General features: G+C 43.8%; 1 protein-coding gene across 1 annotated transcript; it reads left to right on the top strand.

Annotated features, from left to right (window-relative positions):
• The first annotated feature begins 171 nt into the window (after nt 1-171).
• Nucleotides 172-11,104, top strand: MFN2 (mitofusin 2). Its single transcript, XM_029962421.1, has 17 exons — nt 172-351; nt 1,056-1,191; nt 1,520-1,682; nt 2,199-2,323; nt 2,643-2,751; nt 2,832-2,939; nt 3,474-3,627; nt 3,854-3,921; nt 4,017-4,138; nt 4,443-4,569; nt 4,734-4,838; nt 5,248-5,350; nt 5,982-6,202; nt 6,417-6,566; nt 6,809-7,005; nt 7,356-7,490; nt 8,107-11,104. The coding sequence occupies exons 1-17, from the start codon at nt 177-179 to the stop codon at nt 8,174-8,176; spliced, it is 2,268 nt and encodes a 755-aa protein (XP_029818281.1). The 5' UTR covers nt 172-176; the 3' UTR covers nt 8,177-11,104.
• Nucleotides 11,105-12,189: the final 1,085 nt, after the last annotated feature.

Below are 12,189 nucleotides of genomic sequence, written 5' to 3'. Positions count from 1 at the left end.
TCTGGGCAACCTGTGCCAGGGCCTCCCCACCCTCACAAGGAAGAATTTCTTCCCAATATCCCATCTAACCCTGCCCTCTGGCAGTGTGAAGCCATTCCCCCTTATCACTACACACCCTTGGATAGCTGTTGGCACTTGGTGACACTGTTCTTTACTGGATTTTTCCCTGCAGCGCAATGTCCCTGTTGTTCACTCGTTCCAACTCAATAGTTGCAGTGAAGAAGGATAAAAGACACATGGCTGAGGTAAATGCTTCTCCACTTAAACATTTTGTCACTGCAAAGAAGAAAATCAATGGTATCTTTGAACAGTTGGCTGCTTACATCAACGAGAGCTCCTCGTTCCTGGAAGGTAAGCTCAGTTCTGGAACTACGAGTGTGTGACAGTGCTTTGCCCACAAACAGTGCTCCAAAACAGACACACCAAACCCCCTCATTCAGTTTAATAGCGCTGCTAGACCTGTGCTTATTTATACATGTGTGTCTTGTTTATGTATTCATGTTTATAAGAAAAACAGAAAATTATTTCTTTGAATTTGTTCAGGTGTTCAGCTTCATATTTTGAAGATGAGAATTTCATGCATGTTAGGAAACTGAGCTAGTTAGGGAGCTATGTATGATTTTTATGTTGTTTGGGAGATTTTTAATTAATTACACAACCCCTTTAAGGTTTTTTTGTCTATAATCCTTTCAGAGTTCTTGGCTGGACACATCACTGTTAGTGACATGTAACATATACCAGTAATTGGCTTTAACAGCTTAAGGCACAGACAGATTTTTTTCTTTAAGGGTGCTGGAGTGTTTGCAGTGTGGGCTGTTCTGTTTAAGGCAGTCCCAAGGACAGGGATGGTTTTTAGATACACAAAAGGGACCAGCTGATAAATGCTGTTGCAGAATTGCCTCAGGGTGTCATTGCCTGTGTGGAGATCACCCACGCGGGCTGTGGGACAGATAAATGTTCAGTTCTGTGTGTTACCATCACAGAGAGGGGTGGCATCCAGAACTGACCCAGAAATGGCTCCTGGAATTCAGAGACATGATCTGTTTTGATTCTAGAAACACACAAGAATGGAGAGCTTGATCCTGTCACCACAGAAGAGCAGGTACTGGAAGTCAAAGGCTACCTGTCAAAAGTCAGTGGTATTAGTGAAGTGTTGGCAAGACGACATATGAAAGTTGCTTTTTTTGGGAGGTGAGTCACGTGGGTGTGTGTTGCCTACACTCCCCACTCAGTGAAGCATTTGAGGATTGAAGCCAGTAGAGAATATTTATAGAAACACTAGTGCTTTAGCTTCTGCATGTCCCTGGCACTAGTGCTTTGTAAATTGGAAAGAAATATTGTATCATGTCATTCTTCAATTTGAAGAATTCTTACAATAAGAAACTAGCAGAGTCTTTTTGCAGGTTGCCTCTGGCACCTGAGTTGTTAATGGCTCTGGTACAGCTGGGCTTCAGAGAACTTGCTTTCTGTAAAATCTGGCTCTCGGAACCCTGCTACACCATTCTTAATCTGGCTGCAGGACAAGCAATGGGAAGAGCACTGTGATAAATGCCATGCTGTGGGACAAAGTCCTTCCTTCAGGAATTGGGCACACCACTAATTGCTTCCTGCGTGTAGAAGGGACAGATGGACATGATGCTTTCCTGCTGACTGAAGGCTCAGAGGAAAAGAAGAGTGTTAAGGTATAATTTCCTTAAGCATAAAGGCTCTTCAGAAATGGCAGAAAAGGGAAGGAACAAGAAAATTAAAGTGCTGTGAACAAATTTCACAATTAAGTATTTTAATCATTAAAGGAACAGAGATGAAGAATGAGTCTTTTTAGATGTAGGAAGGGAGAAATGAAGCAAGTCACAGGATGGAACTTGTTCATTTTATGAAAAAGATGATACGTTGTATTTGTCGGTGACAGCAGGGAGCAATGACTCAGGAAGTTCTGAGCTCTGTGTGACTGACAGAATCACAGACTTCCTGATAATTCCTCAGTAGCTTTTCCTGACAGAAAAAATCTCTCATAAACTCTCATTAGTGGTTGTCTTTTGACTAGGACACTCAAAAAGGTTTTATATGGAAAACCTCCCTGTGAGAAAGTAATTTGGAGTTGGGTTTTATCTTAAATTGTCAGTGCACAGCTCTGAAGGGGAAAGAATTGTGTTAGTGGGTCTTGGCACCCAGGAAATGTTATTTCCATCTTTTCATAGACAGTAAACCAGCTGGCTCATGCCCTTCATCAGGATGAACATCTGAATGCTGGCAGCCTGGTCAGTGTAATGTGGCCCAATTCCAAATGTTCTCTCTTAAAGGACGACCTGGTGCTGATGGACAGGTGAGAAATAGTTTTCTTTCCTTTCCTGCTTATCACAGACTAATTACGGAAATGTTTTCAAATACCTATTTAACAAACATCAAAGGGATTGACCTTGTTCTAATCTGTGACAGTGACCAAAGTCCTTTGCTGCAGTTGGCAGTCAGATTTTCTTGTCAGTACTTCCTTGGAGTCTGTACTCTTGTCACCTCAGGACAGGGTAGCTCAAATATGGGAAATTAATGCCCTGAAAAGCTGAAACACATCTCTTACTGACTTTTGTAATTCTGTTTTTGCTGTTTCCAAAGCACAGTAATGTCTCATTTCTCTTTATTGCTAGCCCTGGCATTGATGTAACCACAGAGCTGGACAGCTGGATTGACAAATTCTGTCTCGATGCCGACGTGTTTGTCCTGGTGGCAAATTCTGAATCAACGTTGATGCAAACTGTAAGTGCAAGTCCACTTCTGGGAATTTGGCTAAGGGTTAAAAATATTAATCTGAAGAGGTTTTGTTTAATTTTCCTTAGGAGAAACAGTTCTTCCACAAGGTGAATGAACGTCTGTCTCGGCCCAATATATTTATTTTAAATAACCGCTGGGATGCATCTGCCTCTGAACCAGAATACATGGAAGAGGTTTGTGATGTGGTTAAACTTCTTCTCTTTTCATGGATATTATGGAGTCTTTTGACTCTGGTCTTTGCAGGTACAATCAGTGTTGCATAGCATCCTCCACCACATTAGACATAACATGCATGTAGGAAAATCTGACATAATATTATTGCAAATCCATCCAAATATTCCATACTATCTCCCATACAACTCAAAACTCGTCATCAACAGACCTAGGCACATTCCCACACAAGGACATGTGTGTGATTGTTTTACAGTTTGGATTTTTATCCCCTTAGTGTGGAGACTAGGGGGAGCACAGACTAATGATCAGGACATGACTCTTGAAATTTCTGAGCACAACTCTCACAGGGGCCTTTTGAAGTTAAATCACTTAGACAACCTCTGGAAAATTCCATAGAATAGGAAAGGTTTTCTCCTTGCTCTTTTATGTTGGCAGCTTAGACCAGCAGAGGGCATGTGGGTGCTCGGCCTAACCTTTAGGGGGTGATGAAGCAGATTTAACTGGCTGTGTTGTTTGTCCTGTTGGGCCCTCAGGTGCGCCGGCAGCACATGGAGCGCTGCACCAGCTTCCTGGTGGATGAGCTGGGGGTGGTGGATCGAGCCCAGGCAGGGGATCGCATTTTCTTCGTGTCTGCAAAGGAAGTGCTGAATGCCAGGATTCAGAAGGCTCAAGGGATGCCAGAGGGAGGTAAGGAAAGCTAGCAGAAGTTTTGCGTTAACTTGAAGAAAATAGAGAATGTCTTGTTCCAAAGAGTGAATAAAATTGGGGCCAAATTAATAATAGAGCAATCGAAGAGGCGACTTAGCAGCACTTTTGCATTGGCTTCAGTGTAAAGCAGGAGCATTTCTTGATGTCCAACACCTGACTGCTTTTGCAAAACTGAAGTGGTTGTTCTGTGCTTTCCTTCTCTCAGGTGGAGCACTGGCAGATGGATTCCAAGTCAGAATGCTTGAGTTTCAGAACTTTGAGAGAAGGTTCGAGGTGAGCATTATGTTGTGCTGGTTAGATCTAAAAGACTGGGGGCTGGAGAAGTTGTGTCAGTGTGCTGCTGATCTTGGGCTGCCTTTTGCCTACAGGAATGTATCTCCCAGTCAGCAGTAAAAACAAAATTCGAGCAGCACACGGTGAGAGCGAAGCAGATCGCAGAGGACGTTCGGCTCATCATGGACTCTGTGCATGTTGCTGCCCAGGAACAACGGTGAGGAGAGCTGAGGCTTGGTGCTTCCATAACTAAAGTATTCTGGGAGTCATTTAAGGGAACCATGAGCATTTGAAATGCAAAGCAGAACGTAGCTGTTTGGGAGTGGGAAAGACATGTACTGATGAACTGGGAAAGTGTTGGGAAGAGGACCTTTTATCCTGTGCTGTATAATGTATTGCAGATTCTGACATGTTGTGTTACTGGGTGAGAGAATCTGTCTTAGTGCTGAAATTCAAATATATTTATAGATCAAAAATGCATTTCTCTGACACTCTGATGGACAGGGTTGTTTTTTCACCAGAGTTTACTGTCTGGAAATGCGAGAGGAACGACAGGATCGTTTAGGTTTTATTGACAAACAGCTGGAGCTCCTGACTCAAGACTACAAGAGGAAAATCAAACAGATCACAGAAGAAGTGGAGAGGCAGGTAAGGAGGAGTGGCTGTGGAAAACCAGATTGTCTGAAACAGCATGGTGGGGAGAATACACAGTGCTGACAAAGCTTTGAAGTACTAAAAATGTGGGAGATACAGATGGGAAGAGAAGAAATGCTTTCACAAGCTCTGTTTTCTGTCCTGTGCTGTCTCTCTAGGTGTCAAACGCCATGGCAGAAGAAATCAGACGGCTCTCAGTGTTGGTGGATGAATACCAGGCAGACTTCCATCCATCTCAAGTAGTTCTTAAAGTGTACAAGACCGTAAGTGATGTTTGCTTCTTACCAGTTGCTTAAGCAACTTAAGAGGCCTTTTTTAGCTCTGAGTCAGTAATTATGTCAGCTCATTGGGATGGTTAACATCCTTCCAACTAGGATATGATCTAAGGCTTTAGTTTTTTAATAATCTCAGTGATAAATTGATACACATATGATGTATCCCATTATATAGATCGAACAGAACTTTTCCTAAAGAGTGCACATGAGATTTCTTTGATTTGCCTTTTCCTCTTCACTGAAAAAGGGAGGAAAGAATGTAATTAATATTAGAACAGTGGGCAGACAGAACATGTGCTCCTGTTCTGGGAGGGTTTTTTTAACTAGCAAGCTCTGGGACCTGCAGCCTGCATCTTACCTATGTTTATTCCAATCTTAATAACCCTTTCTCTGTCAGGAGCTGCATAAGCACATCGAGGAAGGGCTGGGCCGTAACATGTCAGAGCGCTGCTCCAACGCAATCACAGCTTCCCTGCAGACAATGCAGCAAGAAATGATAGGTCAGTCCCACTGGCAATATTCCCCTTTCTCTTTCCTTGAATTGCCATGGAAAATAACTGGGTCGGTGTTCTGGGTTCCTTATTAATCTGATGGCTGATGTCGGCTGGTATCATCTTAGTTTCCATCTTGATTAATACTGTTGTGTTCTGGGCCTGAACTGGTGCAGTGATTTGCTATTGAATATGTACAGTCAGCATAATCCTCATGGCAGAGAGGAATCTTGGCTTTGGAAACTTGATTCTCAGATCAAATCCTAATGAAACAGGAATGACTTGTAACTCAGTGCCTGTCTCAATATGGGATTTCATGGGAGTATGGTGCCTAAAGACTTATAACTGCTTTCAGATTCTGTTTGTCAAGGTATTGGTAATCTGTAAGCTTCACCAGCTACCTGTAAGGATTTTGGAGGGTCCATGGAAAGATTTCCTTCTGAGTTGATCTGAAGAACCTAGAATTGAATAGTAATTCAACACTAGCAACATGCTTGGCTTATGAAATTTAACATACTAAGGAAACTAGTGTGGAGGATGGAAGAAGCCATAACCACCCTGATTGCAGAATACAAGTCCAGTTAATTCTTGTGAACTCGACAGCCCTTTTTTTCCATGTTTTTCTTTTCTGTCTGTGCAGATGGTTTAAAACCCCTCCTCCCAGTCTCCCTGCGGGGCCAGATAGACATGTTAATTCCCCGACAGTGCTTCATGCTCAGCTATGATCTGAACTGTGACAAGCTTTGTGCTGACTTCCAAGAGGACATAGAATTCCATTTCTCTCTTGGATGGACGATGCTGGTGAACAGGTTTTTGGGACCAAAGAATGGTCGTCGGGCCTTGATGGGCTATAATGACCAGGTAAGATACCTTGTTGGGCTATAATGACCAGGTAAGATACCTTGTTGGGCTATAATGACCAGGTAAGATACCTTGTTGAGTATTGGGGTAGATGTGACTTCTGTTATTTCAGTGGCTGCTGAGGTTGTTGGGGGGGAGAGGGGGGGAGAAGAACAGTGGCTTGCCTTCTCTTATCTGTCCTTTGGTTTTGTTTTGTCCCTGCTTTTCCAATTAGGTTCAACGCCCTTTAACACCAGCAAATCCCAGTCTGCCTCCTTTGCCTCAGGGCTCTATGACCCAAGAAGAGCTCATGGTGTCCATGGTGACTGGCCTGGCCTCGTTAACTTCCCGGACTTCCATGGGGATCATCGTGGTTGGTGGTGTGGTATGTTGGCCTTCTGGGCAGCACTTATATAACTGAAGTTGGAGCACTGACTTGAACAGCACTTGTACTGCTGAATCCTGTAGATAATTGCTATTCACAGATAGGGAAATACTTTCTCCTCTGCTCTTCCACTGGAGTATAGATATTGAGCTGATTTTGCAATGCTCTGTGCACCACTGTTAGGAGTCAGCATCAAGCTGAGATGATGATTGTGTAATTTGTTTTTCCTTGTGCTTTTTTAGGTCTGGAAGGCTGTGGGTTGGAGACTGATTGCTCTCTCTTTTGGCCTTTATGGGCTCCTTTATGTCTATGAGCGCCTCACCTGGACCACAAAAGCAAAGGAGAGAGCTTTCAAGAGGCAGTTTGTGGAGTATGCTGGGGAGAAACTGCAGCTCATTGTCAGCTACACAGGCTCCAATTGCAGCCACCAAGTCCAACAGTGAGTTGCCTATATTCAGATAAAACCTTAAGTTATTTGGATTTTTTTTATGCTGTTCCTCTTTAAAACAAGTCTTCATTCTGAATTCCACATTTAAAAATGTGTAACGACACGTGTTTTAAAATAATACTGCTCCTTTTTTTAAACCTGTAGTGGTTGGGTGCTGTTAAGCATTGAGCTTAATGTATTTCTGTGTCTCAAATCAAGATGCCTTTACATATTCTTGTGCAGAAAGTGGTAGGATGAAGATCTGAGCCAGCACCATCAGCACTATACATCAAAGGGATTTAGTCCTTGACTTTGCTGCTTGATCTTACTTTCTGTCACACCCAACTCTTCTTGTTTCATAGGGAGCTTGCTGGAACGTTTGCTCATTTGTGTCAGCAAGTGGATGTCACACGGGAGAACCTTGAGCAGGAAATTTCTGCCATGAATAAAAAAATCGAAGTTCTGGATTCACTGCAGAGCAAAGCAAAACTGCTCAGGTGAGATTTGGTTATTCCATATGATTGTTTTTCCTGTGATTGCCCCGGGATGCTCAGATGAGCTGTAGTTTTGAGTTCACTCTATCTTTGTCACAGTGTTTGATGTGCAGACCTTTCCCTACCAACTCGTGTTCTCTTTCTCTTGGTACTTTCCCATGGACAGTCATTTAAAGCTTCTGTCTCACAAAATATCTTTTCCTTCCTCTTTTCGATTTGTTTGGAATTACAGTTCCTTTCCATTTATCAAAACATACAGTCCTCTGCTCCTCAAACGCCTTCAGCTGTTACAAAATCATGCAAATAAGTCTCACCCTAACCTTTGTACACAATTGTGTGCTGATTTCTTTACACTGCAAAGGCTGTCAGGAAGACTTTTTCAAACATTCCTTGCTTACTCAGTAAGATTGATGTGAAGTTGTGTCCAAGATCTCAGTTTGAACTTCAAAGCCTAGGCATTGTTAGCAGGCGAGCACTCCTGACCTGAGGAATGGCAACAGCATTTTGGAGTGGATCTCTGGCACTCCATGCCTTGCTGGGTACTCATTTTAGTGGCACTTCTTTCTGACTGGCTTAAGAGCTGTTTCCTTCACCTAACAAAGACTTTCTGTCCTTGCAGGAACAAAGCAGGTTGGCTGGACAGCGAACTCAACATGTTCACACATCAGTACCTGCAGCAAAGCAGATAGTGTGGGAAGGAGAGAAAAAAAAGTTTCCCTTCAGTGCTCTCTTAATTACTGCAGAGAACATGGTGGGTGATGGAATTCCCTAAAGGGAATGAGCAAGAGCCTATTGCTATGTTTCCAGTTGCTGTGTGAACAATAGGATTCTGCTTCCCTGTTCTGTGTCCCACCTCTAAACACTAGCTGTTAATAACTCTTCTTTTTCCTTCCTGTGAGACCAGGCCACTTCAGGAGGAATGTGTGCTTCATACATTTACAGGGGGCTTTTACTGCACTTCATTTTGCTTTAAACAAATTTAAAGCAAACAAGAAAAATGTTTATCAGGTTAAAAAGTTATTCTGACACCTCTTTATGGAGTCATTTGTTTTACTACATAAAGACAGAGCTTTTGAGTTCCAAGCCCAGGTGGGGGTGTGAGTGACAAGCAGCTGTTTGTCTAAACACAGGTCCCATGCACACAGATGTGGTGGTGGTTTCACAATGCATTTAGAGCCCACACAGGCCTGTCTCCTGGGTTAATATTCTGTTTTTCTAGAACCTGACACAGAATCCCAATGTCCCTTCATAGAAAGGTTTATTGCTGTCAGTATGCTTAAACCTCTGAACAAAACCCAGTCCTCTTCCAGAGAAAAAGGGATTAAGATTTTGCTTTGGTAAGCTTAGTGGCTTTGGAGTTAGTTTCTTCCTCTTAAGAGCTCTTTAATAACAGTCTGGCCCATTTCCTGTCACAGACAAGTAGTTTGCAAAGACAGAACCAGTTCCTGTGAAGGAGGTAGTGCCGATAATTTGGCAGCTTGTTGAGGAAGAAAACTAGGAAGGAAAAGCCTGTTGACGGAATGTAATGAACTGCCTTACAAGCTAAGTCAATGAATGTGGGTTTTCTTTGGAAATGCACAGCTGTGTTTCTGGAAGCAGGCCTTTGGAATTCCATTACCACTCTGGCCACAAGAACAGCATGTGGATTACACGCTGTAAGAGATTTTGCTTCGTGCAGAGTTCCCACAGGATGTGGCGGTCCGGGCAGCGATAGGATTTGATGAGGTTTCTCTTCTGTTAAAAGTATGAGAACAAGCTGGCAGGTACAGCTCCTCGGGGGTGGGGGGAGTTGTGGCCCTCGTAGTTCATGCCAGGGCAAGAATGGGTTAATGCAGCTTTTTTTTTTTTCCCCTAAGACATTCTTTATTTGCAAAGAGATGAAATGAATTTTTGAGTTTTGCCCTGAAGCAGTTATGAATTTGGAATATAAGATTTGGGAATTGTAAGGATTTGAGTCTCTTCCTGTTGAAATTGATAGAGAAGAAATTCTCACTGATTTTAGGAGTAGTAGGATATGTTTCCTCTGTTGTTTGGAAAGTTTCTTTTCCTCTTTGTGGGTCGGTATTTTGCCATGTGTTGGGTATAATCTTTCTGTTGCCCACAAAATGCCTGAGGAATCCAGAATCAGATCCTGTAGTTCTAGGGTTAGTGACAACCTAAATCTGTTCAGCATCACACACATAGAATATGGACTGCATTTAGAACTACTGAGCAGTGGGGTGTTCTTATTGACAATGAGACTTTTCCCTTGAAAATGGCCTTAGGATTTCTCATTCCTGCTCAGGTGTGCCTGTGACAAGTCCCCTGTTTCTTGTGTCATGGAAGGTCCAGAAAGAAGCTGCCTGATACTTGAGGGAGTAAAAATAGTGAAATGTCAGTAAGTACATCTTAGGTAAGGCTGTTCTGAGATTTGCAGTAAGACTTGAAGTACCTTGATTGTGTTGGAGCTGGTGGTGAGACTCTTATGTGTCCAGAATGCAGAAAGAAAACAAACCTCTCCCTTCCAGTAGACAGCCTTGACTCCAGCTCAAACTGAAAAGCTGTTTTTATCAGAAGGCTTCATTGGCCTTGGCTGGGTTCCTCAGGTAGCCACCAGGACATAAATATAGCTTGGATCAGATCTGAGAACGAGCAAGAAAGAAATCTGAGTCCTTGCCTCTGGAAGTCTGTGCTCTGGGCATGTGGTGAAGTATACTGGAGTAAGTGGATCATCCCTTACTCTGCTGGAGGTATTATTTGAATTAATTTGGATCTCTGGTCTCTCAAGCTATCACATACACAGTTATAAGCTATGTACTCTTCTGTTGAGTTAAAACATTAAGCACATCCCTCATACACCAGGAAATTGTCAGTGCCAGGTCGAGGCAGAGGGTGATGTACTATTGCTCATGACTACTTGAAATGCTGACCTTGCTTCTGAAGACCTGTCAGCATCTCTTCAGCAGGCCTTTAGGGGAAATCTGATAAATGAGCTTATCTTTAAGCCAGTGTCTTATCTGTAAAGGGAAAAGAGATTGATGGGTTCTTGGAACCTGGAGTCTTGGTGCTGTGTGTGCCTCTGATGCTGCTCAGCTTTGGGTGGTGTGTTCTCACTGCACAGCTGACACAACCTGCAGAACAGGGGAAAGAACCACTTGGAGTTTTTCAGAAGCAAAACTGCTAACAGGGGAGAGAAGAATTTTTAATATGTGTGTAACCCTTGTCCCCAGAAGCCTGAATGATAGAGAATCAAACTTTTAACAGACAGGCCTATGAGCTGGATTCCTCTGAAACACATCAACAGCTGCACTTCTTTAATTCAGAGTGGTGGAGGAATGAACACTATCAGGAGGAGGCTGTTCTCTTCTGATTTAATAAGGAAGGCTAAACTAATCTGTAAAACAGGTAATTCCAAAAACAGTCTCCTCCAAAACTCCCATTAAAGAAGGTCAGCTAAATGCACTTTTATCTTATTGCTGCTACATTTCCCGTTGCGTTACGTTGATGGAGCTCTTCAAAATACTCTTACCAGCGAGTTTATTCTCTGCTGTATTTAAGGTGATAAATTTGCATGAATTAGTCCTGTAACAGTGCTGTAAACAATGGAAACCAAAATAAAAATGAATTGGAAAAAAACAGTTCTCCTGACGTGTCCTGAGTGTTGTGACACAAAGTCTTCCAGTGTAAGTACATCTATTTCAGGGGTGTTCCGTGTGGTACTGAGGTGCATGTTTGACACCAGTGACCACCTTCTGTGCTCTTACTTCAAAAGTTAACAAGGAGACTGATTGTAAGGTTAGAAAACCCTTCTTGAAGAGTTATGGGGAGGAGATTAGAGCTTATCTTGCTTAAGAAAGCTTTCCTGCCTAGAAGAGGCATCTTTCCCCAGAGACAGTTTTAGATGTTTTCTCCTCTTGCATTCCCAAGAAAGATTCCCTGGCATGAGAAAAAGATAAGTCCTGCACACATGAGAGAGGCCCCCCACCGAGGGAGGGGCAGAAATTGTAAAAGCCCTGAGGAGGGTGTTTGAAGTGCCATTAGGATTAATGTTCTCCTAAGTGCAGTGTTCTCAACTTTGGAAATAAATTTTCCTACAATCCTTCCGCTGCCTTTCACAGAATCAGCGAGGTTGGAAAACATGTCTGAGATCATCAAGCCCAACCTCTGACCCAACACCACTTTGCCTACTAGCCCATGGCACTCAGTGCCACATCCAGTCTCTCCTTAACCACCTCCAGGGACGGTGACTCCACCACCTCCCTGGGCAGCCCATTCCAGTGTCTCATCTCTCTCTGGAAAGAATTTCTTCCTGATGTCCAACCTAAACCTCCCCTGGCGCAGCTTAAGACTGTGCCCTCTTGTCCTGCTGCTGGTTGTCTGGGAGAAGAGCCCTGGGAGAAGAGCCTCCTTCCCGTCAGGGAATTGTAGAGAGCAATGAGGTCTCCCCTGAGCCCTCGGCGGCAGCTGCGTGTTATCCTCGCACCGCCGATACTGAAAGTTTTAGTCGCATTAAAACTGTCGGTATCGAACCAACGATTTCTTGAGGATACCGGAGGAAGGAACGGCCAGCGAACGTATCGGTCGGTGCCCTCGGTCGGTTCCCCGCCTTTACGAGGGGCAGCCTCCCCCGCGGGCCCGGGCGGGCGGTGCCGGCCCCGCGCATTGCCGGGAGGCCCGGGGCGGCCACGGGGATCCCCGGCGGCTGCGGCGGGACCGGCACGGG

Source organism: Manacus vitellinus, unplaced genomic scaffold (genome assembly GCF_001715985.3).
Source record: "Manacus vitellinus isolate BGI_N305 unplaced genomic scaffold, ASM171598v3 scaffold_46_pilon, whole genome shotgun sequence".
NCBI lineage: Eukaryota > Metazoa > Chordata > Aves > Passeriformes > Pipridae > Manacus > Manacus vitellinus.
This window is presented reverse-complemented; position numbering and strand designations above follow the sequence as displayed.

What these genes read in the sequence shown, in the direction of transcription:
- MFN2 (XM_029962421.1), top strand. Translation starts at nt 177, where the DNA reads ATGTCCCTGTTGTTCACTCGTTCCAACTCAATAGTTGCAGTGAAGAAG. An exon ending in GAGCTCCTCGTTCCTGGAAG is followed by an intron (nt 352 to 1,055) that starts GTAAGCTCAGTT and finishes TTTTGATTCTAG; the next exon opens with AAACACACAAGAATGGAGAG. An exon ending in TCAAGGGATGCCAGAGGGAG is followed by an intron (nt 3,628 to 3,853) that starts GTAAGGAAAGCT and finishes TCCTTCTCTCAG; the next exon opens with GTGGAGCACTGGCAGATGGA.